General features: G+C 37.6%; 1 protein-coding gene across 1 annotated transcript; it reads right to left on the bottom strand.

Moving 5' to 3' along the window:
• Nucleotides 1-592: 592 nt before the first annotated feature.
• Nucleotides 593-25802, bottom strand: trappc11 (trafficking protein particle complex subunit 11). The gene is made up of 30 exons (XM_059346768.1): nt 25421-25802; nt 24178-24406; nt 23084-23253; nt 18748-18818; nt 18456-18570; nt 17637-17736; nt 16869-16942; nt 16487-16583; nt 15500-15633; nt 14454-14595; nt 13390-13483; nt 13221-13300; nt 12583-12661; nt 12094-12148; nt 11818-11963; nt 11095-11156; nt 9979-10111; nt 9750-9880; nt 8802-8927; nt 8291-8484; nt 7448-7596; nt 7123-7244; nt 6434-6553; nt 6265-6330; nt 5458-5614; nt 4555-4666; nt 4333-4424; nt 2785-2918; nt 2332-2499; nt 593-975 (listed from the first exon to the last, which is right to left on the bottom strand). The coding sequence occupies exons 2-30, from the start codon at nt 24382-24384 to the stop codon at nt 931-933; spliced, it is 3375 nt and encodes a 1124-aa protein (XP_059202751.1). The 5' UTR covers nt 24385-24406; nt 25421-25802; the 3' UTR covers nt 593-930.
• Nucleotides 25803-27597: the final 1795 nt, after the last annotated feature.

Genomic DNA, 27597 nt, shown 5'->3' with positions numbered 1-27597 from the left:
AGGGATTGAATTATGGATATCTGTACATACATACATACAAATACATATCTAGTCTAGCTATGTAAATGTACTTTTTTATTTTTAATAGAAGTCTAATAAAATATTTTTTTTAATTTGTGAGCTTCATGGTCATTACTTTTAAACATACAGGGGTGTTTTAAAAGTGGGGATGATTTCTATTTTTTCTTTGAATGCTTTATACAAATAATATATATATATATATATATATATATATATACATATTATATAATGTATATAGTTCACCTATAGCTTTATGGAGGGTCATACACAATGGTATGGTTTAGTACCATTACTAAAGCACTGTACTTAAATACAATTTTAGGGTACTCTTATTGTGATATTAGTACTTTTACTTAAGTAAGAGATCTGAATACTTCTTACACAACTGCCTTCTAGGCATTTACCATTTATTAGTATGCTTTATATTTTTGGACCTGAACCATTTAACACCATATTTAATAGTTCCAACAATGAGACACTTGCAATGTATTGTGTTTTTTTAAACATTCTGTCAGACAACCAGCAGAAACACACAACATACTTAGAAAAGAAGAACATGGAGAAACACAACTAGTTTACATCACTTCAGTTTAATTAAACTTTTTTATCACATTCAATATTCATGTATTAAACTTTACCTAAATTCCATACAACTCATATCAGATTGATAAAGGATTTGTTCTGTTATTAAGTGATCATCAGTGGATCAGTGGGCTTCAAGTCATCACACTGACTTTAACAACAGAAACATGGGAACAAGTGTGTCCTGATGCTTGGTCAGAGGGGTTTCCTGGTGAGTTTTCACAGAACAATGTCAAATAGTGTTAATGTTGTGAGGAATCATATATTAAGAACAACCTGCACAATGTTTCTTTGTTTGTATTTACAGTAAACAGTTGTGTATTCTTCTCAAGCTGCAGCGATGGAGGCGTCATCCAACTGTCGACCCTGAGGCTGAGGAGGAAAGAAAATACTATAAATATGTAATAATATAATATAAAATAATATTATAATAGTATAAATGTTCATATTCAGGTAACGGGAGCTGTATCCCAAAGTCAAGGAGCATTGAATACATATTTTCTTTGACCCTTTATAACATATACAATCCAAAGTCACTGTTTAATATAAATTTATAATCTATTTAAAAACATTTTAAGGTATTTTCTGACATTTTTAGAGACACTGTGAGCAAAATTCATTGCCGTAACACACTTTTAAATAAAAAAACAACAACTTTTTTTCCCCTTGGCAAGCACTTGAATATGCTCAAGGGTAGCTGGTATCACCAAAATGTATTTTATTAAAATATACACATATTTTAATTCAAACGATTCTATCATTACTGTAACATTAAACCATTTTTTCTCATCAGTTTTCATTCAGACTTTTTTTTTTATATATTGTTAAAAACCATTATGTTTGATTATATTCTGTTAAATTATACATTTTTAAGCAAGTGTATATTTATTTTTATAAAGTTTATTAAATATTTATTGTATATAAGTGTGGGGGAAATCATGACATTTTTTATCTGGATGCACTACGGTAATGAATTTGTGAATCAAAAATATGTTTAAAAATATAGAAAATATTATTTTAACACAAAACAATGAATTGTGCCTCATTATGGCTATAGTGTTCATTCATATAAAAGTGAAATATATTTAGTTTAATAAAGTATGTCCTTATAATCTTCACAGACAGAACTTAGACTGGACTCTGAAGGACAGAGTCCTTCTTTTACCCAAATTCCAAGGATGCATGTGTGTATCCTCCGTGCACTCCGACTACCCATAATGCCTTGCACACACCGGTCTACCGGGAGATTTAAAAATGGCGAGCGAAGAAACAGCGACACCGGCGGCGCAATATACATTTAAATATAGAAGTATTTTCAGTTTACACTGAATATTTGTTATCACATAACTTACAAAACTTGCGTTCAACGTCAAGCAAAACATAAACATAAACAAATGCCAGAATATTAAGCTAAAAGATAATAAACATCATCTTGATAAATTGCCGGTTAAGTTAATTGATGCCGTCTCAGTCGGCTAAAGTTATTGTTAATTAATTTATATGTGTCAGATGATGTACTATGTGCAAAGTATATAAAGCTATGCCATTCAGAAAATTATACATTCGTTTATTGTGTTAACAGACCGACAATCCGCTGTTATCCTTTCTTGTTATTTATAAATAACTGTTTTTAAACTGCAGTGCTGAATTTAAGCAGGACGTCCAATTGACTTTGGGATGCAGCCAGTGAGTTATCCAGTGCTGTAGGTAGGTGTGTGGATGTGTTACCTTGACAAAGATGCGTTGGGGCAGGAAGCGTCTCAGGGTGTGTGTGTTGGTGGTCAGGCAGCGCGGCAGGCTGATGTTGAGCTGTGGTAGTGTTTGGTAACCAGCCATCAGAGGGTAATAGTTATACAGCATCTGCTGCTCTGAGCCGGGGAGGATCCGCAGACGCACCTGCACACACACACACACACACACACACACACACACACACACACACACACACACACACACACACACACACACACACACACACACACACACACACACACACACACACACACACACACACACACACACACACACACTGCAAATTAATCCTCTTGTTTGTGCATTCAAGTATGTATTTTCTACTCTGTGAATACAATTTATTAAATGTTTGTCCTAGTTCAGCAGTAAAAGTATCAAATCTACACTTTATTTTTTCCCAAATCTTAATTTAAAAGTGATCAGTTTTACCTGTTTAAGTCCAGAGAACATGAAGGCATCAGAAGGTTCCACAGCCATCTCCACCTCCTGCACCAGAGCCGATCTGTTCTCTATGTGGTAGCGAACTGAAAGAGACTCTCTGACTCGTCCAAACGATGGTAAATCTGCACCGAAACAAAGACAAACAGGAATTCGATTTACCTGCGAATGTCTGTTGTGTTGTATAAGGACAAGATGTTATTGATAAGAATGAAAATATAGAAATGTGATCACAGTACAGCTGCATCTCAACACATTAGAATATGATGGAAAAGTCAAATTCAAGTCAAACAGCCCCAAACAAGTATTGAGTCATATAGATGGACATACTTTTCAGAGGAACATTTACATATTAAACATACTTTTTTAAATTGGTCTTTTGTAATATTCAAATTTTTTGAGACACTGAATTTGAGGTCTTCATTAAATGTAAGCCATAATCATTATAATTAGAAGAAATTAAATAAATGAAGACATGAAATGTTTAATTCTGTGTGTAATGGAGGTGTTATACTAAAATAAATGTGAACCATGTCTGGGTGTAGAAAGACGATGATAAGTTTTTTAAAAACTTTATTATGCTTGATAATAAGTTAGCACGGTACTTTTATTTTGACGGGACTTGGCGGGAATTTTCCCGCTTCCGGTCTCTCTGACGTCATATTAATAAACGATAAACGAAAAAAAGGAATTTGCAAAAAACAAAAATTTCGGCCGTTATTTCATTTAGATTTTTTCGTTTTTTGATGCTGAGAGCAAAATCTGTTTTTTTGGTTTAAAATGAAAAAAAAGGAAAAGGGGGCACTGTTTCCGGTTTATCGTATTTTAGTTTTGACAGAAAAAGGGATTATACTTTGGCACCCGGACCTTAATGGAACTATATAATGTGTTATTTACACTTTTTGAATTGAATTACTGACATAAATAATAGGGGTGCACCGAGATATGATGAACTATTTGATTTTTTTTACAATTTAATGACTATTCAAATATTCGAAAATCGATGCCCATCCCTACTTGTATGTATGTTGTACTATAACAAAACCAAAATCTCAGGACACTTTATTTATGGTTGCAGTTCTTTTGTTAGTTTGTCCTGTAAATTGTTGCTTTTTATTTTAAGTTCAATATTTTATTAACTACCTCAGACATTGTGATTTCCTTTATTTGTTAAAGAAAAATACTGCTGTGTTATTGTTTTCCAATAAAATAAGATTCAAATGTTGAAGGTGTATGCTGTGAGTTATAAAAAAATCGGTATTGGCCAAAATCGGAATCGGCAGGTCAGGCTTTTTAAAAATCGGTGATCGGCCAGAAAATTGCAATCGGTGCACTCCTAATAAATAAACTTTCTATGATATTCTAATTTATTGAGATGCACCTGTATGTGCTAAGTAACACTTGTAAGAGAAATTAAAGGTGCGATGTGTAAGATATGTCGCTGTTCATTTTTAACATGAGTTTGAAGCATGTGGCCAGGCATTGCACATTGCATCTTTAACACAAAGCGTAATAATCGTGTGTTTCCACTTGACTGACCAGCGTGGATGTAAAGAGGAACAGACTCCACGATGACGTGAGGCAGAGTGACGGTCGTTTGGATGAGCGGACTGTCTGCACTGGACGACTTCCTGTAAAAACAGAGTTCACACAGAGTTAAAGCTCTGCTCATCGCTGCTCAGACATGGAACAAGTGTCTGTCTGTCTGTCTGTCCGTCCGTCCGTCCGTCCGTCCGTCCGTCCGTCCGTCCGTCCACAAACCTCCTCCAGGATATCAGGTACTGTCCTGTAGCTATGGTGTTACTGCTGCTGGTCAGTGGAGGACACCGCAGGCAGAAACACTCACTGGCACACTCGTCTGTCTGTAAAACCACTGAACACACACAAAAATACAATATGTTATACTGCCCTACAAGGTCTAACTGCAGTAAGTAGCAAAGGGTAAAACTTAGAAAAACTGCTCTAAAGTTGTTGTTTTTTTTAACTGGCCAGACAAACGGGTTATAGGTAGATAAGTGATATGACACTTATTTCTACATGTATTGATGTCATTTTTATGCTCAAAAATCATGATTATTTATTTGACCTTTGACCCCAAAAACGTAGTTACTGCACTCTGGTTTTGCTGTAAAAGTTTCTAATAGAAATGATAAACAGAGTTCAGTAACTATAATGTTGTTGTCTTCTTTCAGCTTTTATATTTTGTTTTCAGTGAATAAACATTTTCAAATTGATTTTGTTATCAGTGTATTTAAAGTATTAAAGTATTTAACAACTCTATTCAAAGATTTGCGTATTTTGGACTTAATAATATAAATATATATTTATATATATATTTTAGTCTTGATATAATTTTATCAGACTTTTTTTTTTTTACTTCATCACTATCTAGATAATAATTTACCTTTCAAATAAACTTATAATTTCTATTATTTTTATGTTTAAATTAGTATATGTATCCAAGGCAGACCGTGGTAAGTGCAATTACTGCTTTGGTTTTGAGTTGTATTTTGTATTTTTTATATAATTAATTCTCTGAAATAAAGCACATTTGAAATCTAAAACTTTGTCACAAGGTAAAACAGACATCAAGGAGTTCATTTTTAGTGATTTACTTTTTAGATATAAAGCTATGAATGTAAAGTAATTGTAGAATGTCGGTACCTTCCTGCAGCTGTGAGGGAGTCTGTGGTGTGTTTGTGGTCATGGTGAGCAGCTGCAGCGTGGAGGAGGCCAGCAGGAGCGGCCAGGGGGACGAGGACAGGATGTCCGTCATCAACAGGAAGGGGATGTCCACCGCCACCCGCTCTAGTGGCTCAAACTGTAAACACAAACATAATAAAGAAAATAAAAATCCATAACACGTTATACCAGCCATAATTCCTGCTACATGTCTATAATAAGTGAAGTGACAAAGAAGCCTCATGAACCATTTTCTGACTCCACTAGATGGCGCTCTTTCTTCAACAAAGGGCTGAAAACTAGTGATGTACCAATGAAGCCTCATGAACCATTGTCATTATTTTCTGAGCCCACTAGATGGCGCTCTTGGTTTAAAAAAAAAAAAGGCTCCAGCAATGGTTTTGAGTGTGTTTTCAGCATGTGTAAAAAAAAAATACGGACCGGGGGGTCATATTTTGAGAAAAAAGTTTACGAGATTTAAGTGGCAAATCTACAAGAAAAAAATGCGCAGATTTATGAGATATAAAGTGGTGAATCTGCTAGAAAAAAAGTCGTTTTTTTCCCACTTTTTTCTCGTAAATCTGCGACTTTTTTCGCACAGATTTGCCACTTTAAATCTCTTAAATCTGCAACTTTTTTTCTTGTAGATTTGCCACTTTAATCTAGTAAATTTGCAACTTTTTTCTCTACATATATAGAAATCCACGTGGTTCTACTACCAAAAACAGTTCTTTGCCCGATAAAGGGTTAATAAACTAATAAAGTACTAATGAAGTAGCAGCTACAGACCTTGGTTGACACAAACTTGACAGAGACCTCAAATGGGACCACCGTCTCTATGGTAACCGTCTCATCCTGGAAGACAAGAGAGGAGTAAACAGGGATGATAAAAGCTTTCTTTGAGCATCTATAATTTAAACATGCACTACAGACACTGTTGTTCTATGAGCTGTTCTACCTTGTGACATTTGCAGACGATCTGCCGTCCTTCCACTGTGGTGTCGATGCTGTAGGCCACATGGAACAGGAAGACCCTCGGTCCAGTCGACACACACTTCACATACACACACCTCTCCAACTTCACACACACACACGCACATCCCATAGATACTGGAATTACTATCTTTTACTGTGGGGAAGCTGAAAATGTACATATAACAATGCAGAAAATGTGTTGTTACATTCAGGGTTCGTACACTTTTTCAGTGGTCAAATTCAAGCATTTTTCAAGGAGTTTCAAGGTAAATTTTCAAGCTTTTCCAGCATCTTACACCAGTTGTAAATTGCATGTTTTAGATGAATACTTACATACTAAAAGGGGAGATTTCACTGAACCATAGCAACAGAGATGGTGTTACACTTTTAGGAGGAACAGTCTTCATTTCAGATAGGCTACTCATTATTTTTTACATTGAACATGTGATTATCTATAGTCTATAGGTGGATATAGTCAGATTGCAAAAGAAATACAGTAAGAATTTCAAGCATTTACAAGCACTTTATCCAAAAATCCAGCACTTTTTAAACCTTGAAAATACAACATTTAAATTCAAGCATTTTCAAGGATTTCAAGCACCCGTACCAACCCTGAACATGAGTTTCTCTGGAGAGTTAATCCTAAATGTTTCTGAAGGCGTTTCTCCTTACCTTTTCTCCTGGTTTCAGATCCCCTAGAGGAACGTCAGGCAGCAGGGCAGGAGCAGATTCATCACAAACCTTTGAGCCGTCCAGTGTCACGTGGGTGGTCTGGCCTAAGTTGGCATCCTGGCCTACATACACATACATGATACACTGGTGTCAAACCATTTGAAATATGAGCAGTTTTCTCAATTACAAAAGCATATTGAACTTATTGTTATTGTGAAAAGATTGAAGGGATAGTTCAAGACTTTGGAACTAAAGAACTAAAGTAACAGCTTTTAAGATATCTAATTAAAAACATTTATTTCCTGCTGTACTTGTATCCGTGTACCTGGTTTGAGGCCAGCTGTCAGTTTGACATCCTTGGCCACGCCCCCTTCCTGTGATTGGACGGTGAGGTTGATGCAGTACATTTCATTGTTGAGTGCAGGAGGCTGGTGGCTCAGCTGAACGGAGATCTTTGGGACTCTGGAGATGATCCTGAACAACAAACACACTGAACGTTACATCACTTCATATCTGCTGCTGTTCCAATCAAGGTTATTATTGTTTTGGATTTTTCATCAGTTTTAGTTTAAATTTCGTTGTCAATTTTTGTTTTCAAATTCAGTTAGTTTTAATGAGTTTTTAGAGCGAGCTTGCTATTTTTAATTAGTTTTTATTTTTTGGAAAATGCTTAGTTTTACTTTAGTTCTTATTAGTTTTACTTTTTTTGTAATGGGGTATTTGTTGGGTGCCAGATTCAAGAAAGTCACAATAAATGTTTCCTTTATTTCCTTTGTCTGATCCATCTCAGCCCCAATAAGTTTATTAAGTCATAAAACCAAATAGATGAAATAGATTTCATATCAACCAAAAAGGTTTACGTATGAAAAAAGTTGACAAAGACGAAAACGAAGGACATTTTCACTATAAATTTAGTTAGTTTTGTAACCACACAATACAGTTTCAGTTAGTTATTGTTTAAAAAAACAAACAAAAAAAACAACAACCCGATATTATTATCATTATTATATATAATATTATTATTTATTATATATTATATATTATATTATTATTTTAATTTCAGTTAACGAAAATGTTTTTTCATTCTAGTTTTGGTTATTTCGTTAGTTTTCGTTAACTATAATAACTTTGGTTCAGACTGACAGATAACATCAGAGCGGAGCCTCACATGGTGCTGTGCTGCATGGTCAGGCCGTCCCAGTCCGGCTCTTGGCGTGCTTCGATGCCCCGCCCCCATCGCCGTGACGATCTGCTAGCCTGCAAGGCTTCGTGGGTAGAGGCGGCGTCTCCGCCCGCCCCCCGCCAGCTCAGGAACACACAGCGGCCACGGTCACTGCCCAGCATCAGCTCGATACCCGTCATCTGGAGGGGCAACACAGCAACACAAAGACCCCAAAATTTAACAGAAATATTTTTATTAACAAGAAAAATGCAACATGTAAAAATGAACAGAACCACAGGTTAAATATTTATCATAAAAAACAGTTGTGCAAAAAGAAACTGCAACTATGATAACAAGCTTCAGATACTCGATACTTTTGAAAATGAGTATTGTATCCGGATACAACGTTTGAGTACCAATACTTTTTGGAGTATCGATACTTTTGACAACCCTAGTAAGTAACAATCAGCCTCACACACACGTAATCACACACAAAAACACACAAGGCCTCCCTCACCTCGATCTTCTTGCCGACGTCTTCAGTCTTCGCTACGAAGCTGAAGTTGAAGCATTTGGTTTTTCCAGGCAGCAGGCTCATACTCTCCTGACCTGCAGAGTCCACCACACACCACTGGTTGTACTCCTACACACACACACACACACGCACACGCACACGCACACGCACACGCACACGCACACACACAAACACACACAATATTGTTCAGTCATTTTAAGAAAAGTTTCTGTTTTCCTGAAATGGTTAGAAAAGCAGCTAACCGTATGTTTTTGTTTTTTTTTAATCCCAGGATCATTTGTGTTGGATAAGCTGAAAAGTCGTTCCTACCTGCTTGAAAAAGCTGCATTTTGTCTTTTATTTTCCTGTTTAATGTGTTTAATGTAGCTGTAAGTTTAACAAATATGTTGTTGGAAATTGAAAAGATGTTTTTCTCTTATAGTAGAGTCTGACAGATATATCGGTTGACAGATATTATTGGCTGATATTGGCCCATAAAAAGGCATTATTACAACTTTTTTTTTACACAATATATAATGCAGAAGATGTTGCTTGGGGTGATTTAGAAATGGTTTTACTTTTTTATAGTCAGCAATTGACTAAAACTGAACAGAAATTATGTTTATACAAAATATAGCTATTTATTTTATTCCTATTTATTCTTTTTTTTCTCAGTTATAATTATAGAATTGGCTGACAATGTAATACATTGTTTGTATAATGTAAAACAATGTTAAATATTGTTTCATAAAGTTTTGTGTTTGAGAAAGTAGCTCTCTGGGTAAATTGTGGTGAAAAATAGGTGCACAATCCAAATAAAAAAGGTTTATTATCATTCCAGCTCAAAAAGTTAGAGATGAAGGTTTTTCTTTTTGATACCGTGTGTCTTGTTCATTCAGTTAAAGTCTCTACGTCAGCTGCTGGAGAAGAGAAATGTTTGTGCAGACGTACCTGGTTACTGAGGCTGACAGCTAGCTTGTTGAACGATACCGGATGAGGACAGTCGGCTCGGAGGAAAACCTGGAGCTGGATGGGTTGGTCTACGTGGAAACTGGGAGCCTGGAACTTGGCCTTACACTGAACTGGAGCCGGAAAGAAAGAATGGAAACATTCTCATATAATAAAACACTAATCGTTGCTTCAGGAGAATTATCGGAGCAGTTCCTTTGTGTTTACTGACCGAATGGGATGTAGTCCTGCACTTCTATAGTGAACTCGTTGGATCCGGCCAAGGCCATGCGGTCGTTCCACAGCAGCCTGGCTGCACTGACGGAGGACGGGTCACACTCCGGCTCGGCCTCAGGGACCTCGTTCTGAAACACACACAAGTACTGATTTGCACGAATCAAATTATAACAACATGGTTGACCTGCTTATGTGTGTGTAGATGTAAGTCGCGAAAAACTGCCCAAAATTTTGCATTGAAGTGAATGGGGCGGCTGAAAAAAATGAGCGAAAAAGAACAATAGTTGGAGATTTTTAAACGTCTACTTCTCCGGCATAATTTCACCTAGAGACTCCATTTAAACTTTAAACAGTAGACACAAGTCTTGTGTATCGGTGTATTAATCCACGTTTCGATACGTCATATAGTTTTTTATCAATCCCTGTTCAATGACCATGATCATTTTGGGAGAAATTCTGAGATTATAATGGGTGTGTATTGCACGGAAAGTTCGTGTCACAGTGTGTGACATCATCTCCAGAGTGTAGAGGGAGAGAAAAAACTGTCAAAAAATACACTTGAAAACTGCACTCCAGGCTGTAAATTACACTCTACAGACATAATTTATACATAGAAACGTAGGAAAATATTAATACCTCTACTTCACTACATTTAGCTGCCTGCTTTAGTTACTTTTCAGGTGATTTAACATAAAAAATATGATAAATATGAAAGCGATTAGAGATTTTTTATTATTATTAAACCTCAAAACAATATATTAAGTAGTTAAAATGAGCAATATCGTTGAGAAAATTCAAACACTGCTTACATAAATGCATCAATAATAATAATCCAATAATATTTAGAATACGTAAAACAATCTGAGTGGGTTCATTCTGCATAACGAGTACTTTTACTTTTGATACTTTAAGTACATTTTGATGCTGATACTTTTGTACTTTTGCTTCAGTAAGTATTTAATGCAGGACTTTTACTTGTAGTGGAGTCATTCCAGTGTTGTATTAGTACTATTACTGAAGTAAGGGATCTGAATACTTCATCCACCACTGATTATAGCTCCCAAGTCAGTGAAATACGGACAGAATAATAGAAAGCAAACAATCTACTCACCATCAAGACTTTGATGAGATTCTTCTCAATCCTCAACTTTTGTTCCTCCTTCAAAGTCGAAGCTAGAAGACACGACGGTTGAACCATTAGGTTACATAACCATATATTATTATTATTACTGTTTGACTTTGTTTTGTTTTGTACTCAAATTTAACCCTCCTGTTATGTTGTGGGTCAAACTGACCATTTCAAAGTTTAAAAATCTATAAATAAATAGTTAAAAGTATTTTTTCATAAAAAGAAAAAAAATAGAAATGTAAAAAAAAATCAATGTCATATAAAAATATTGTATTTTATTTTTAGGTCTTTCCAACGTACATAAAAAAAAGTTTTAACATGCTTTTTTAAATTATGAAAAACGAGTGAATTATCATCATTGAACCTGATCTGTGAGAGGTAAAGAACACCATTGCACTACATATTGATTGAATTGGTTGGTAATGGAGTTATTAATGAAATATAAACAATGTTTATTGGGATTTTTTTAGTTTCTGACACTTTGAGATAATTAAACATGCCCCTGGTCAAACTGAACATAACAAAAGGACATAACACTTAGCTCTCAAAGTGCACGAGATTGATGCATTATACTTAAAAATGTACAAAATTTTCTCACAGGGGGATAGCCCCCGGACCCCCCTAGATGGTTCGGTCTCATAAAATCCTGTTGGAAACACTGAGTATAATTAGTTAACAGTGGTTCAGTAGAAGCTAGTAGCTTACCTCTGCCTAGCAGCTCCATGCAGTAGATCATGTAGTCTTTAACACTGGCCATCAGATAAGCACAGCGCAGGGCCGTGCTCAGGATGGCTGTCAGGAGACCCCACCATCGCTCCGTACGATAGTCACACATCACGTAGTCCAGCAGCCTGATGGTGGAACACACACATACAAAAACACTCACACATGTTGCTTACAGGCACACATTAAGGAAACAGTCCACTTGCAAATGCATGGTTGACCCTTCAGCTGCTTCAGCCACCATGTGTTTTAACTTACTTTAATGCTTTGGTGTAGTCTTTAGCGTGGTAGTACTCCTCTCCCATCTGCACCACTACGAAGGAGACAGATAATGAGACAAATATTACAAAGAGGGCAAATTAAATCTCAGGTGCAAAACAAAATTCCCCTAGATGGTTTAAATGTTTAGAGCAGTGATTCCCAACAGGAGGCGCCAAAGATCCACTGGATCAAGATAAAGGTTGGGAACCACTGGTTTAGAGGATGTTTAAGGGATGCAGGAAATCAACATTATGTCTATTATGGTACACAAACAACTCAACATGTCCACCTGTTCGGTACATTTGAGAAAGGATAATGCACACATTATCACACTCACTATAAAACAAAAACAGCAGATACCAGCAGAACCAAATGTAGTCCCTATATGAATCATAAAAATGTAACATTGCTCATTTTTTGTGGGATCTATTGGAACCTCTTGTATCAGAGTCACTGTGGAGATTAAAAGAGCAAAGTGATACTTACTGAGGTGACTCTTCATTCGAGGGCACTTGTACTTCTTAAACTGTGCCACAGCGTTACTGAGGAGGGCTATTATCAGCTCCTGGAGGGGCAGAGACAGAGACAGCATGTCTTAATAGAGCAGGATCATATTTTAATCTGGGGCTGTGGAGAGGATTAAGATTTAACAAGAGGAGGCTGCAGGTAGTGATGTGTCAATGAAGCTTCACTTTACAAAGCTGCAAAAAGGCAAAAGTGTGAAACGATATGAGCGAGCAATAGGTTATGGTTTGTTTTGGGCTTTCTTTTTTTAAATCGTATTTTGTCTGAGAAAAGGTCTATCGTGAATGGAAATTACTGTATTTGCAGTCAGCACAAGCACTCTGTGCTGTTATTTTATCTCGAATATAAAAAGCAAAAGTAGTCTACTATTCAAACCAAAGTATTATGAATTTACATGCCCTGATGATGTCATTCTTTATGTCAATTGTTTTTAAGCTCTGTAAACTTTTTTCGAATTTCTCCCTTTTGTCTGGGACATTGAACTCTCCCAGGACACACTGAGCAGCACCTGCTGTAAACCCTGCAGCAGCATAGGGTCCAATGAGAGAGTGAGCTCTAATGTAGAAGCAGCTGTGTGTTCAGTCAGTGTGTGTTCTTACAGAATGAGGTACGTCTCTCTCTTTAATCTGCAGCGACAGAATCCCAGTCTTCTCCTTCTCTGCATCTGGAGGATCGATACCTGGAAGAACAACACACAGAAGGCGTGTTTTACATTTTGTTTATTATCATTCATGGTTAGGGCTGAATGATACTTTTTAATGAACATACTCTGGTGTCCTTGTCTCCAGAGTCTCTGGCCGTAGAAGTCTAGTCCTCCACTCTGCGTGTCGCCTCCTTCAGGGGGAGGTTGACTTGCTCCAGCCTAGAACAACCAACAAAATAGTTTTTATTAGGGTGGGGACTTTAACGCGTTAATTAAGATTAATTAATTACACAAAAATGAACGCGTTAAAAAAATTGACGCATTTTAATCGCACTTATTTTTGCAGCGCGGAACGTTTCTCACTGGATGAGTTTCAGGAGGACCGATTATACTGGAGCACCAACTAGCGTTCATGAGTTGAGACAACAACAAACCACAGTGAACATGAAGGAAGAAGCTGATGAGACCTTTGGTTGGCCCCGTGGATGATGGGACATTTAGTTACTAAAAACCAACGGATGGAAGCGTCCATAAGAGCATGGTTGTGTTGCTATGCAACAAGGAATTCACATATCACCATAGCAGCACAACCAGCCTCAAGTATCACCTCAATGCTAAACACATAGCAGCTAGCGGCTAGTGTGCTAGCTAGCGTGGATTGTGTTTTACTTAAAAAACCAAAGTATTATAGTTTACAGAAGGTCTACCTACCTATAGGCTACCTGGATTTATGAAATGTACTAGATTTCTATATATTCTATTGCTACACTTAATGGCAAAAATTGCACTGGTCTGTTGGACTTGAACAAAAATAAACACAATTTTTGTTGCTTAAGCTTATGTATTCAGTCATTATTCAATGGTATACTAAAAATCCATGTGAAGAAAATTACTTCTCACTGTTTTCAGGTCAAATATTTATATGCAATTAATTAATTACAAAGCCTCTAATTAATTAGATTATTTTTTTAATCAAGTCCCGGCCCTAGTTTTTATTTATTCTTCACACAGCTATTTCTGTCAGTGTAACACTATGAATGATTTCTAGCAGGAACTGTGTGAAAATGTGCACCATTCTCCTCATATTTAAATGTTGTTGTGTCTCCCTGCTTTCTATAACGGCTGGCTGTTTACATCAGGTATAAATTTGTCCTTACAGAGGAAGTAACAGTTTCTGTTGCGTTATCACCTGACAAAGCTGCTGAGCCAGCTGTTTCCTGTCCTGGCTGTAACAGGCAGCTTGCTGGTAGTAGAAACCAGGGTTCTGGGTCTGAATGGCTGTCAGACCCAACTTTATGGCTTCATCAAACAGCTCCCCAAACGACTGGAACCTGTTCAGGACCACAGAAGAAGAGACAAAGAAGTTGACATAAATGACATATGGGCATAATACAACGTATGTACATGTCGGCCTTTGTCAAAGTTAAACATTAGTTCCTGGTAGAGCATAGGCTGGCTAAAGCTACTGAAAAGCTATTTAATTCAGAAAACAGCAACATTAATGAGATATAAAGTAAAACGCTGTAAAGCAGGGGTCTCAAACTCAAATTACCTGGGGGCCGCTGGAGGCAGTATCAAAATGACCAAAAAAGACAAAATTACAAAAAAAGACACAAAATGAAAGAAAAAAACCTAAATTACTTAAAAAAGACACAAAATTACCAAAAAAAGACACAAAATTATTTAAAAAAGAAACAAAATTACCAAAAAAAGACACAAAAATATTTTTAAAAAGACACAAAATTACCCAAAAAAGACACAAAATGAAAGAAAAAAAACTAAATTACTTAAAAAAGAAACAAAATTACCAAAAAAAGACACAAAATTACCGAAAAAAGTAATTAAAGGGGCCTTCCGCACACAACACGGTAAAGTGCCATTCATATAAAACTCACATTAAACTTTCATATCAAGGTGGGGGCCACAAAATATCGTCACGAGGGCCGCAATTGGCCTGCGGGCCGCGAGTTTGAGACCCATGCTGTAAAGCCACTACTGCCGAGCACTGCATATTATTAATGCAACACACTGATTTACTGCTGTGACACTATCATCACAGGTTGCTAATGTAGACTTAATTTGCCAGAACTTGTCCTAATGACAAATGTTGGTTTAGCCGGTTTGCATAAAATCAAACTGGTTTAAACCAGAATCAGACCAGACTGGCAGAACCAGATTAATGTTAATCACTTCAACAAACAGGCTGTGGTAGCGTAGAGGTAGTGTTTATCTCACTGTTTAGACATCCACGCTGCGTGCTCGAAGGCCAGTTCAGCACTGCCGATCTTCTTCTTACACAGGTCAATGTGCTTCCTGAACTGGGCTATAGCATCTAGAGGAGTGTTGTGCTGGAAACACAGACGGCAGATCTAAAGAGGGAGAAAGAGAGAGAGAGAGAGAGAGAGAGAGATAAAAGGTGATCTCCTGAACATTGTGGGCCATCAAGTTAAATCACGTTTTGTCAGATCACTGTCATTTTTTTTAGCAGTTTCACTGAAGCAGAAGCAAACCATCTGTAAACTTTAACAATAAAACTACTGGAGTATAAACTGGCTGTGATAGAAATAGAGAGGGGTAATGGAAACATAGACAACTAATTTCTGCTGTATTTAAGAAAAAGCATTGGAAAAAATAAAGAGTATTTATGTAAGAATTAGGGTTGTCAAAAGTATCGATACTCAAAAAAGTATCGATACTAAAACGTACCCGGATACGATACTCATTTTCAAAAGTATCGATACCCCCCCGTGCACAGCATACAACCTCAAAATATTGTTCCAATTGTTATTGTTTATTGTATTTAATTATTTTTTGCACTACCTCAGACCTGAAGCTTGTTATCATAGTTGCAGTTTCTTTTTGCACAACTGTTTTTTATTATAAATATTTAACCTGTGGTCCTGTTCATTTTTACATGTTGCATTTTTCTTGTTAATAAAAATATTTAATATTTTAATATTTTAGAGTATCGGTATTGAGTTGAAAATTTTAGTATCGTGACAACCCTAGTAAAAATGACGTAAAAATACCAAAAAAGTCTAAACTGGTGACTCAGACTCAATCCAAATTGTGGTTTAGATACAGCCCTGCTTCCATCCTTCCATCCATTCATCCATCTGATAGTGATGACTTCATTCATTTTTGTCCACTACTGTCTGACAAACACAGCGCAACAAGAGTTGATCACCAGATCTGATCTTGAACAGACAGACAGAAATGTACCTTATAGTTGATGAATCCTGCCATGGTTTTGATCTCCAACATGTTGGTCTCGTGGGCTCTGAGCTCATGAACCAGACTGTATGCAGTTCTGTAGTACCTGCAGACGAAAAACACAACAAAATAAGAGCAACAGCTTAAGTACAACATACTAGTCCACTACATATGACCTTTAAGGTGTGTGTTAGAAGCTGCTGAATGGGCACGACATGAGGTTTAGTTTCATGTTCAACAGTAGTTTGTCTCCTCTAATCATGATGACAGTAGTTAGTGAGCAATAACAACATTCCCATTTTCAGACATTTTAATACATTTTTAGACATCCTACTATATTCGGTAACTTTAACCTGCTGCTTGAAATATAAATATATGGGCTCAGACTTACTTGAGAGCATTCTGGGTGTCCTGTTTCAGCTCACTGAAGAAGGCGATTTTAAACTGGTGTCTGACAAACAGCAGCTAGAGCATCAGAATGAGGAAGAAGAGAGGAAGAGGACAGTGTGAGGACAGAGCACTTTAAAAGTATGTTTTATGCCTTTAATCCCAAGCAGTTTAACACTTTGAAACCCACAAAAATCAAGTGAAAGTTGGACTGAACTGCACGTGGTTTACACAGAGCCGAGAGGAGAGGACAAGAGGAGTTGTAAAAATGTTTTTTTTTTAAATAGTTCAATATTTATAACATGCAAAGCCAAACTTTTTCTCCAATATTAGTAATACTTTGGGCACGTGTTGAATACACGGTCAACCATAAAGTTGGAATAAAATCATTTCTCATGAAATGATTGTGACAATGTGATTTATTATTGACAACTGTAGTATATATTTCTTCTCAAAACTTTGTCAAAACATCTGCTTTATGACTTTATTACTGTGTGTTTCTGCACAAAAAAACATTGTTAAATTCTCCCTACATCTAGCCCCTGATTGTGCTGTTTCCATAACATTGAAAGACTTGTGTATTGCAATAAAAAAACAAGGGCACAGTGAGTAAAATATTACAGGAGCAAAAAAACCCTGGAACTGCTTGGGGTTCAGAAATCATGAATTTGTACACAGTTATACTGCATTAATTGTTTCATATTTGCTCTAATGGGTTTGCCGTGTGTGTGTGTGTGTGTGTGTGTGTGTGTGTGTGTGCACCCAGTCCTACCTGATGTGTTGTCTTGTTGAGGAACTCTTTATGTGACTTGACTCGACGGATCTCAGTGTAGTAGTACGTCTGAGCATGTTCATAAAAAGCGTTCTCCAACCTACAGAATCACAATTTAATAAACATATAATGCTCAGAGGAGACATCAATTTATTAATGCTGCACTATTAGACATACATTTGATTAATTTCAGTTTATGAAGGCTGCACCGCAGTAAAACATCTATCAGATTAAACTCTTCATATAAAACAGACTGCAGACTGGACGCTAAGGGGTTCTGGCTCTGCAGCTGGGAGAGACTGCTGCAGGAGGACTGTGCCGATTCGACTCGTTCTTACTCTTCTTAACGAGCCGGCCCCCGCAGATCGCTAAGAAGAGTAAGAACGAGTCGAATCGCTCGAGTTGTCTCCAGTCGCTTTTTTTGAAAAATAGTCGCTAAGGGGGTCTGAAAAGTTGCTAAATATAGCAACAAAGTCACTAAGCAACACTGAAACACTGCTTCGCCGGCTTTTACAAATGGCGCGTGTTGTTTTGGCGTCGAGTACTACGTCACATCCTGCTTAGCGCTCGCTCGTTATTTATTTAGGCAGCTACATGAAACCTTAACTATGGTTTCGCCCCCTGGTGGTTGGTGGACTACTGGTGTAGAAAGAGCTTGATTAGATCTGCAGGAGAGACGCATTTTAAAATGGAAATATCGCCGACGATCAGGTTAATTTAATCATGGCGGCCAAAATCGTGATCAGGATTAAAATTTGATTAATTCTGCAGCCCTAATAGAAACATTAATCTATATAGCATTTGTGATTTGGTAACTACCTTATAATGTAGCCCACTAAGTGGTCGGTGTGTGGCAGCACGAAGAGACTCTTGCCAGACAGGTCACAGGCGTTGCAGAGAGCTGCTGCTCTCTCTGATGCTACCAGGTCTTCTCCTGCACAAACAAGAAATAAGTCACTTTACTAAGAAACTAACAACAGTAGCTGAAGGTTTTTTCAGAACACATGGGACTGTAATTTGTGCTGCTGCCAGTCAGAAAGAGAGATACAGGTTAAAGCTTGTGGGCATGAGACATTTGTTTGACCTAACATGATTTAGTAGAGGCGTTTACCTGGAGGTAGAGGAGTTTTCTTCTGGATCAGAACCACAGCCACCTTGGTGTTCCTGCCCTGAAGACTGGTCCTAAAGACAAACAAAAAAAGACAGATGATTGTGTGTTACTACCTTACTACGTTGATGAAGCATGTATGGCCCACGGCAAGAATTCACACATCAGCATTGGAGAAAGGCAGCGCAGGGATTGGATTAAATGCAGAAATGTCCTTGAAACGAGAACCGCCGAACCAAGCGTTACAAAGGGTCAGTCTCACCAAGCAGTGTGCAATGTGAGTATGGCTGGAAAAGAAAAAGACATCCTGGTGATCCAAAGCATTGACAATGAGCAGAGGATTGCCTCCATCAACCTCTGGGTTACAGCACTCTGCTCAGCCTTTTAGTTCTACTGCTTATAAAGTCTGTTGGTCACCTATTGTGGGAATCTTTGGATCCTGTGTGAACCGACAATTCAGCACTTTACAGGCTTGCAGTGACCTCCTTTCTAGTGATTTTCCAATTCCCTTCAAGAACCTTGAAGGTGTCCACTTTAACTATGAAGAGAGTTTCACTTTAGACACTGAGGCCCCGTTTACACGAGGACGCTTGCGGGTAAAAACGACAAAATATTTTATCGGAAGTGCCTTTCGTTTAGACGGTGACGGCATTTTTGGGGCTTAAAAACGCAAAAATCTGAAACCACCTTCCAAGGTGGAAAAGTTAAATACGCTCCTCCGTAACGTGTCGTCTACACTGACAAGACACAAAACTCTGATCTGATCTGCTCACGTCACGTATGTGTTTACGTCACATCCATGCTCCAGTACAGGGAAATAAAGAAACATGTGGATTATTTCCATGGTGGGACCTTCAAGCTGCTCTGGCAGCTCTAATAAACTTACAGGAGTCTTTCCACCAAATGTACAGGATATGTACAGATAGTATTAGTGAACAGAGAAGGATCTGGAATTACCTCCATCACATTTTGGATGCACCGATTGGTCGGAGGCGAGCCAGACGGCTGTGAACGAGACCTGGGAGATCTAGTGATGGTGGAGAATTTTGTGGAAGGAGTAGCTGATGAAAATGTGTGGCGTGAAAACTTCCATATGCCCAAAGATGCTCTTATCGCTTTAAGTGATGCTGCCTGGCTGCATACAATCGAATTTCACACACTTTTGCGTCACCGTATGCAGCAGATTTCCTCGAAAATGCTCGTCTAAACGAGGAATAAAAAGTGAAGACGAGACGTCACTTTTGCGTCTTCTGTTCAGACCGTCCTCGTGTAAACGTAGCCTTAGTCAACTTGAATGCATGGCAAAGCAAGTATGGATGATGCTGGCTCCTGCTGCGCCACTCTGATGGCCCTTTCACTTCCAGGGGCCTGAAAATCTGAGCTTTCATTTCATTTCCAGCTGTATAGTTTGCTGTTGTGTGTGTGTGTGTCTGTCTGTGAACCGCCGCCCAAACCTTTGTCTGTGCCCGGTTTCGTTGTATTGTATATTGTGGTTAGTTGTGGTTGTGGCTGACTCTGTGCAGCAGTTAAACTGAACCTAGAAATTGTATTATTTCATTTTGTTAAACCTTTAGTGTGGAGGGTCCTTTGTTTGTAAATATATCTTGCTGCTATTTTATTTCCTATTAAAAACACCTCTGTTTAATCCATTACATCTGGTTTATGTTACCTTATTTTACCCCTTTAAGAGCTGGTGGACGTAACAGGGAACCTGTGAGAAACAGGATTTCAGCCGCTTAAAGTTTGCAAAGTTTTAGTTCTGGAAAGAGTAAGTAATTTTGTGTCTGAACCAGTGATTCTGATCCATTTCAGAAGATCTCATGCTGAACCTTTTAACCAGGTGGATTGTGATTTATAAACTGAACATTGCAGACAGATGTGTGTAAACTTACACACTCTTTTGGTGTATATTTTCAATATGCGTTCAAGGTTTTATAACTGAGACCCCTGGACACTTTTTTTACAGTAATATTGCTTGGAAATCCAGAAGAGTTGGCAGTGGTGGGATTTGAACCCAGCCTCCACAGAGACTGGAGCCTAAATCCACTCGGCCACACTACCGCTTCCACATTAAACATTTCCCTTGTGACACTTGTGGAAAAGATTGCTTCATCATGAAAAAATGTGGCAATGTGAGTATGGATGGAAACTGTCAAGTCAGCAATAATCCAATCGAGCTGCAACTTAACCTTCTGCTAATATTGGTTGCTTCACACAAGTTCACCAGGGCTAGCTGTTAGCTTTAGGCTTGAATAGCTGTTGAATAGATATTGGTGCACTCGTTTATTCTATTGGACAATGTTTCCCAAGATACCGGCCATATAATCTGCACAGAGAATTCACCAGTTCCTATTTGCTAAATGCACTGTTTTTATTTGTATTTCTGGTTTAGCATAAAGTGGCTACAGCTGCATTCATTGTGCAACCCTGTGTTGTAGAATGACAATAAAAAACAGATTAAATGCAGATTAAATTGACTGTAGTTTTGTGTTTGTGTCAAGAGCTAATCTGCAGGATATTATCAGATATAAAAAGCTCAGTAGCTCCACAATGTTTTTTGTCTATTCCAGGTATGACAGCTGTCAGAAATACTTTCATTACTAAAGTCTCCAGAGTGGGTCGCATGCAGAATAAAAATCTGTCAAGTGTGACCCCATTCTAGGAAGACCTGCTGCAGGGTTTGTACACTTCAGCGGTGGTCAAATTCAAGCATTTTTAAGGACTTTCTAGGTAAATTTTCAAGCTTTTCCAGCATCTTACACCTGTTGTAAATGTCATGTTTTAGATGAGTACTTACATACTAAAAGGGGCAGATTTCACTGAACCATACCAACAGCGATGGTGTTACACTTTTAGGAGGAACGGTCTTCATTTCAGATACTCATTATTTTTTTACATTGAACATGTGATTAGTCTATAGATCAGGGGTCTCAAATTCGCAGCCCGCGGGCCAATTGCGGCCCTCGTGACGATATTTTGTGGCCCCCACCTTGATATGAAAGTTTAATTTGAGTTTTATATGAATGGTACTTTACCGTGTTGTGTGTGAAGGGTCCCTTTTGTTACTTTTTTGGGGTAATTTTGTGTCTTTTTTAAATAAATTTGTGTCTTTTTTTAAATAATCGTGTGTCTCTTTTTGGTCATTTTGATACTGCCTCCAGCGGCCCCCAGGTAATTTGAGTTTGAGACCCCTGCTATAGATGGATATAGTCAGATTGCAAGAGAAATACAGTAAGAATTTCAAGCATTTAGAAGCACTTTATCCAAAATCCAAGCACTTTTTAAACCTTGAAAAAACAACATTTAAATTCAAGCATTTTCAAGCACCCGTACGAACCCTGCTGCTGGTGCTCTGCCTCTGGTTGGTGCTGGCCCTGATAGTCTTGCTTTGCTGAATGGGGGTGATGGAAAAGATAAGGTATGTGTGCATTACCCAATTAGATCATTTTAAACAATGGGGTTATGCCTCATTTACAGCTCCTAAAAGCCTCTCTCATGATCCAAAACTAAACTGACCTAAGGGTGGGAGTAAAAGTCACAATTAGAAATCTGTCAGTGCCATCATGGATTTATCAATATACAGCACAGTATAATTAATAATATGATATTCAGAGCCATGACCAGGGTCGTATTTAAACCCAAGCCTCTAGTCAGGCAGGCTGGACTAACATATTCAACTGGACAACCCATCTGCCCTCCATTCTCTCTGCTACCAGGTGGATCACACGTTAACAAGGAGGATGCTTTTAGGTAATTTTGCCAAGAAGAAAACTGCCGACTGCATGTTTATGTGTGAAACCGCACATAGTACTTCTCCTCAAGCTTCTTCACAACCTTAAAACAATTCAAATGAAGAGAGCTACAGGAAAAATATTGCAGTGCCTGTTACACCTAATAATAATAGCAGAAGACTCTGATACAACCGACCTGTCAGCTGTAAACTACGGTGCTCATCTGACCCGAAACCATGGCAACAAGACAAAACTAATTAACACAAAATAATCAATCAATTAAGCAATATATATATGGCTCCTACACATACTGTGTTAACAAATGTCAATGTGCATGGGAACTGACACACCAGTGCAACCAAAAGTCTGGAGCCCTGCTGGAACAAGTTCTGGAAAACTGAAATAAGAAACCATTTTTGAGTTGTAAATGAAAAAAAAATGGCTGAAAATCCATGTGTCTGATGCATCTGATGACAAAAACCAGTCAGCAGAACAGGCCCGCACATATAGAGTACATAAAAAACAGTTCAGTCAAATGTAGCAAACATGCCTGATCAATCAAACCCTGAAGCAGCTACTAGTTCCCCAATAACATAATATACACCTACCTGACGATCTCCACTTTGGTTGCACATTCAGATTGCTTCTCTTTCCACTGTGGGTCGTCCCAGTCCAGTTCGTAGAATAGAACAACCAGAGCTGGTACTAGGTTCAGATGTTTGTTCATCCAGCCTGTCTTCAGGATGCCTTTAGGGATGTACCACTCGTAGGACGTTCGCTAGACAGACAGAGAGAGAAGAGAAACTGTTCAGCCTGCTGCACTGATCTCACATGAAGACTTCACAACTGTTTTGTTTATGTGTTTTTACCACATCTTAGCACTAGGGCTGTTTCCACTACCGCCCAATACCCGGAATGAGGCGGGTCTCACTCACCGAAACGCCCCTAATTTGAATACGAGCCGTCTGGAGCAGACTTTTGTCTGGACTTTTTTAGTCCTTGTAGAAGAGCAGGGTCTTTTTTCTCCCCTGAAAAACGCCTAGTTACTGATTGGATAGAACGCTAAGTAGGATGTGTCGTAGTACTCTACAACCTGTTCCCAACTTAGCGACTTTGTTGCTATGTTTAGTGACTTTTCAGACCCCCTTAGCTACTATTTTTCAAGAAAGCGACTGGAGACAAATCCAGCGACTCCTTCTTACTCTTCTTAACGAGCCCCGGGGTCGGCGGCTCTTCTTAACGAGCCGGCCCCCAGCTCGTTTAGAAGATCGCCGTTAGCAGCAGTTAGCTCTGTAGCAGTACAGTGTGTGTGTGCTGCTGCTGCAGGAGGTGTTCACTTAGCAATCTCTGTTTGTTTACAACAAGCACCAGACACTCTGTGCACAGTTAGTGATGCCGGTTAATTCACAATCACTATGTTTATGATCAGCAGAGACGCTGTGCATAATTAGCCATGCTGCTTTGTTTATGATCAGCTGCTGACGTTGTGCACAGTTAGCGATGGCGAAAACCATACGTCACCTCCAGAGTCTCTAAATCCCTCTGGGGGCTAACTTGTAATGGAGACATGCAGAGTGAGTGGACTTTTGAGAGGGCGTGGCCTGAGACCTCCTAAAGGAAACACGGCTACTGATGCACAAATGTAACTGTGTTCCAATTCAATGTTGTCGGTTGGGTTTGTTGGGATATTATATAGACTCACCTTAGTGCGACATTTGGGGTACTCGTGGTCTCCTGGGAGGACTTTGAAGGAGATAGGAACTCTGTCAGCTCGCCGGTTGGCACAGAAGGCGTCCCAAATCGCCCGGTGTACCGCGTTGTACACCACATCCAGACCGGTTAAAGCCACGAAGGCCATGGGCCGACAACATAGCTCTGGAGGAAGCTCCCACTGGGAACCTGCCATCATTATGGTCTAACAATGGATATACCTGCACAGGACAACAGAAACATCACTGTAACAGAAACATATTTTCTGAGATTTTCTTATTGTATGAAATATCACAGTACAGCAGGTTTATAAAGCATCTTAAATTAGCATCTGTGGTGGAAAAAAGTGTTCTGATCACACTGTGAAATGACTCCACTACAAGTTAAAGTCCTGCATTCAACACTTATTTAAGTAAAAGTACAAAAGTATCAGTATTAAAATGTACCTAAAGTGTCAAAAGTAAAAGTACTCGATATGCAGAAAAGACCCACTAAGATTATTTTATATATTCCAAATATATTATTAAATTATTTGTATTGATGCATTTATGTAAATAGTGTTTTAATGTTGTAAAGAAAAAAAAGTCCAATCACTTTAAATTAATCATGTCAAGCTGTCAGACAAATGTGAAATACAAGTTACATAAAATGTAAATACTCAAGTAACGTACAAGTACCTCAAAATTGTACTTAAGTACAGTACTTGAGTAAATGAACTTAGTTCCACCACTGATTAGCATTAATGCTTGAAGATTATATTGACATAATGTTGAGTTTTTGCAAAAGTTGCTTTTAAGTATCATATGACTTAATTACATTTCTTGACTTAAAAAAATATCTTATGCAGACTGTCTGCGGGTTATTAGACAATTACAATAACAACACAAATCCTCCTCAAACCACCAAACATGAGCAGACAGCTTCACTGATATCAACCTGCAGGTCACAAGACTGAATGGCTGCTAACAGTGACAGCTCGGCTGTTTGCATCCACAGACTGTTTAACAGCTGCAGGCTGGAGTTTACACATTTCTTCACACTGTGACCAAAGCTACAATATCCCTTTCATTTAAAAATATAGTGTAGATACATGCAAACAAAGCGGGTGACACATTTTATGCATTTCTGGCAGAGTAAACAACTTACAGAAACCGTTATGACGAAAGCGGAAGTGAGATAAGCTAGCTCGGCTAACGCTACTGCTATTAATAAAACAGACATATTGAACAACATACCTCAGTTGCATTACTGTCAGTGAGCCGGTAACGGTGCTACGTGCAACTAGCTCGGATAACTTTGCTAGTTGCACCTCATGTGTTGCTAGGAGACCAGTGAGCTGTCTATCAAGGTTAACAGTTAACGCCAGCTAGCTAATGTTAGCATAGTGGGCGAGGTGGCTAATGTAAGTTAATTAGCAAAAAAAACCGTCAGTCCACTTTTAGTTTCAGGCTTCCTGGGCTCGTTTTAACAACGTGTCAGCGCTGGTCACCGTCCGACAGGTAAACCAAGTTAGTCACCGATGTAAATATCCCGACAGAAGCAGATTAATCAGCTGTTGCTGAAGCCACAACAAACTGTCAGCTAGCTAGTTAGCATAGCTACCGGTAGCGGACCTTGAATAAACATTTCCGGTTTGGCTTTTCACAATAAGGTGTTACCTCACCAAATACAGTCAAGTAAAAAAAATATTAGAACACTGTTTTCTTCATTCTCTTGTTCATTTTAACTAAAGGTACATTTGTTTGGACAGATTTAATGGTAACAACAAAAATAGCTTAATTTAACTGCTGAAATCTAACCATTTTCCATGGTTTTCTTGATAATACTTGATACTTTATGTGTTTTTTATGCACACTGTTCACTGCACCTTATTTGTTTCACTGCACCTATATTTTTATATTGTATATTTATATTTTATTCTGCACGTCAATCAATACTCCTTTAGACATTTTTATTATCTAAGTATTTTAAAGTACTTGACTAAATGTACTTAGTTACATTCAACCACTGCATTTGAGTATACACATTCAACAAGCCATGGATATCATATTTATAGAATAAATTGGATAAAATATGTGCATGTCAAAATGGATACTTTAAGGAAAGAACAGAATAGATACAATGCAAAAAAACAGATGCAGTGAGCTAGTAAAGCCACACGGTGGCGCCAGATTCAAACTAAAGCTTTTCAGATTAGATCCTCTGAGGTAATTTGAGCCAACAAATTATCACACCAGATAAGAACTCTTTCAGTGTCCTTCATCTGAAATAAATGTTTATTCAATCACTGACCCCATGAAAAGTGTCTTTATTGATATTAGCATACAAATCCATAAATCTATTGTGGTATAGTTTTTTTAAAAGTTTATTTTTTAGTATAAATAAATATTTATTTATTTATTTAAAAGACAGAAAATATTTAATTTAGACTTTTTTTTTCCAGGAACTGAATTAAATATGGGGGAGAATTTATCTTGGGAGTCATGTAATGAGGTTCTGGTTATATAAACAATTCCTCAAGTCATTTATTTAGCAGATCAGATAATAGGGCTGCAACTAACTTTTCGATTATTTAAACGATTAGTCTATTAGTTGTTTGGTCAATAAAATGTTGAAAATATCAATCAGTGTTTCCCAAACCACAAGATGACCTCCTCAAATCTCTTGTTTTGTCCACAAATCAAAGAGATATTCAGTTTATTGTCATAAAGGAACAAAGAAACCAGAAATATTCACATTGAAGAAGCTGAAATCAGATAATTTGGATTTATGTCTTTAAAAAAAAACAATGCTCAAACCAATTATTCGATTATCAAAATAGTTGACGATTAATTTAATAATCGATTTTTGTTCGATTAATCAAATAATTGTTGCGGCTCTAATATAAATATGTATATATACATATACATATATATACACACACACACACACACACACACACACACAAACACACACACACACACACACACAAACACACACACACACACACACACACACACACACACACACACACACACACACATATATATATGGTTATTAAGCTAGTACAATTAAAATATTATAATATATCTGATCTGCAAAATTAATGACTTGGGGAATTGTTTATATAACCAGAAGCTCATTGCATGACTCCCAAGATAAATTCTCCCTCATATTTAATTCAGTTCTTGAAAAAACTAAAAGTAAAAATTAAATATTTTCTGTCTTTTAAATATTTAAAAGACAGAAAAAGTAAAAAAATTAATTTAAAAAAGTCCAACTTAAATATTTTCTATCTTTTCAATATTTGAAAGACAGAAAAAAAAGTCCAAATTAAATATTTTCTGTCTTTTAAAAGACAGAAAATATTTAATTTTGACAGGTTTTCAAGAACTGAATTAAATATGGGGGGGGCCATAACCATATGGATGAT

This window comes from Centropristis striata, chromosome 12 (genome assembly GCF_030273125.1).
Source record: "Centropristis striata isolate RG_2023a ecotype Rhode Island chromosome 12, C.striata_1.0, whole genome shotgun sequence".
NCBI lineage: Eukaryota > Metazoa > Chordata > Actinopteri > Perciformes > Serranidae > Centropristis > Centropristis striata.
The sequence above is the reverse complement of the archived record's forward strand: the minus strand, read 5'-3'. Positions and strand labels throughout refer to the sequence as shown.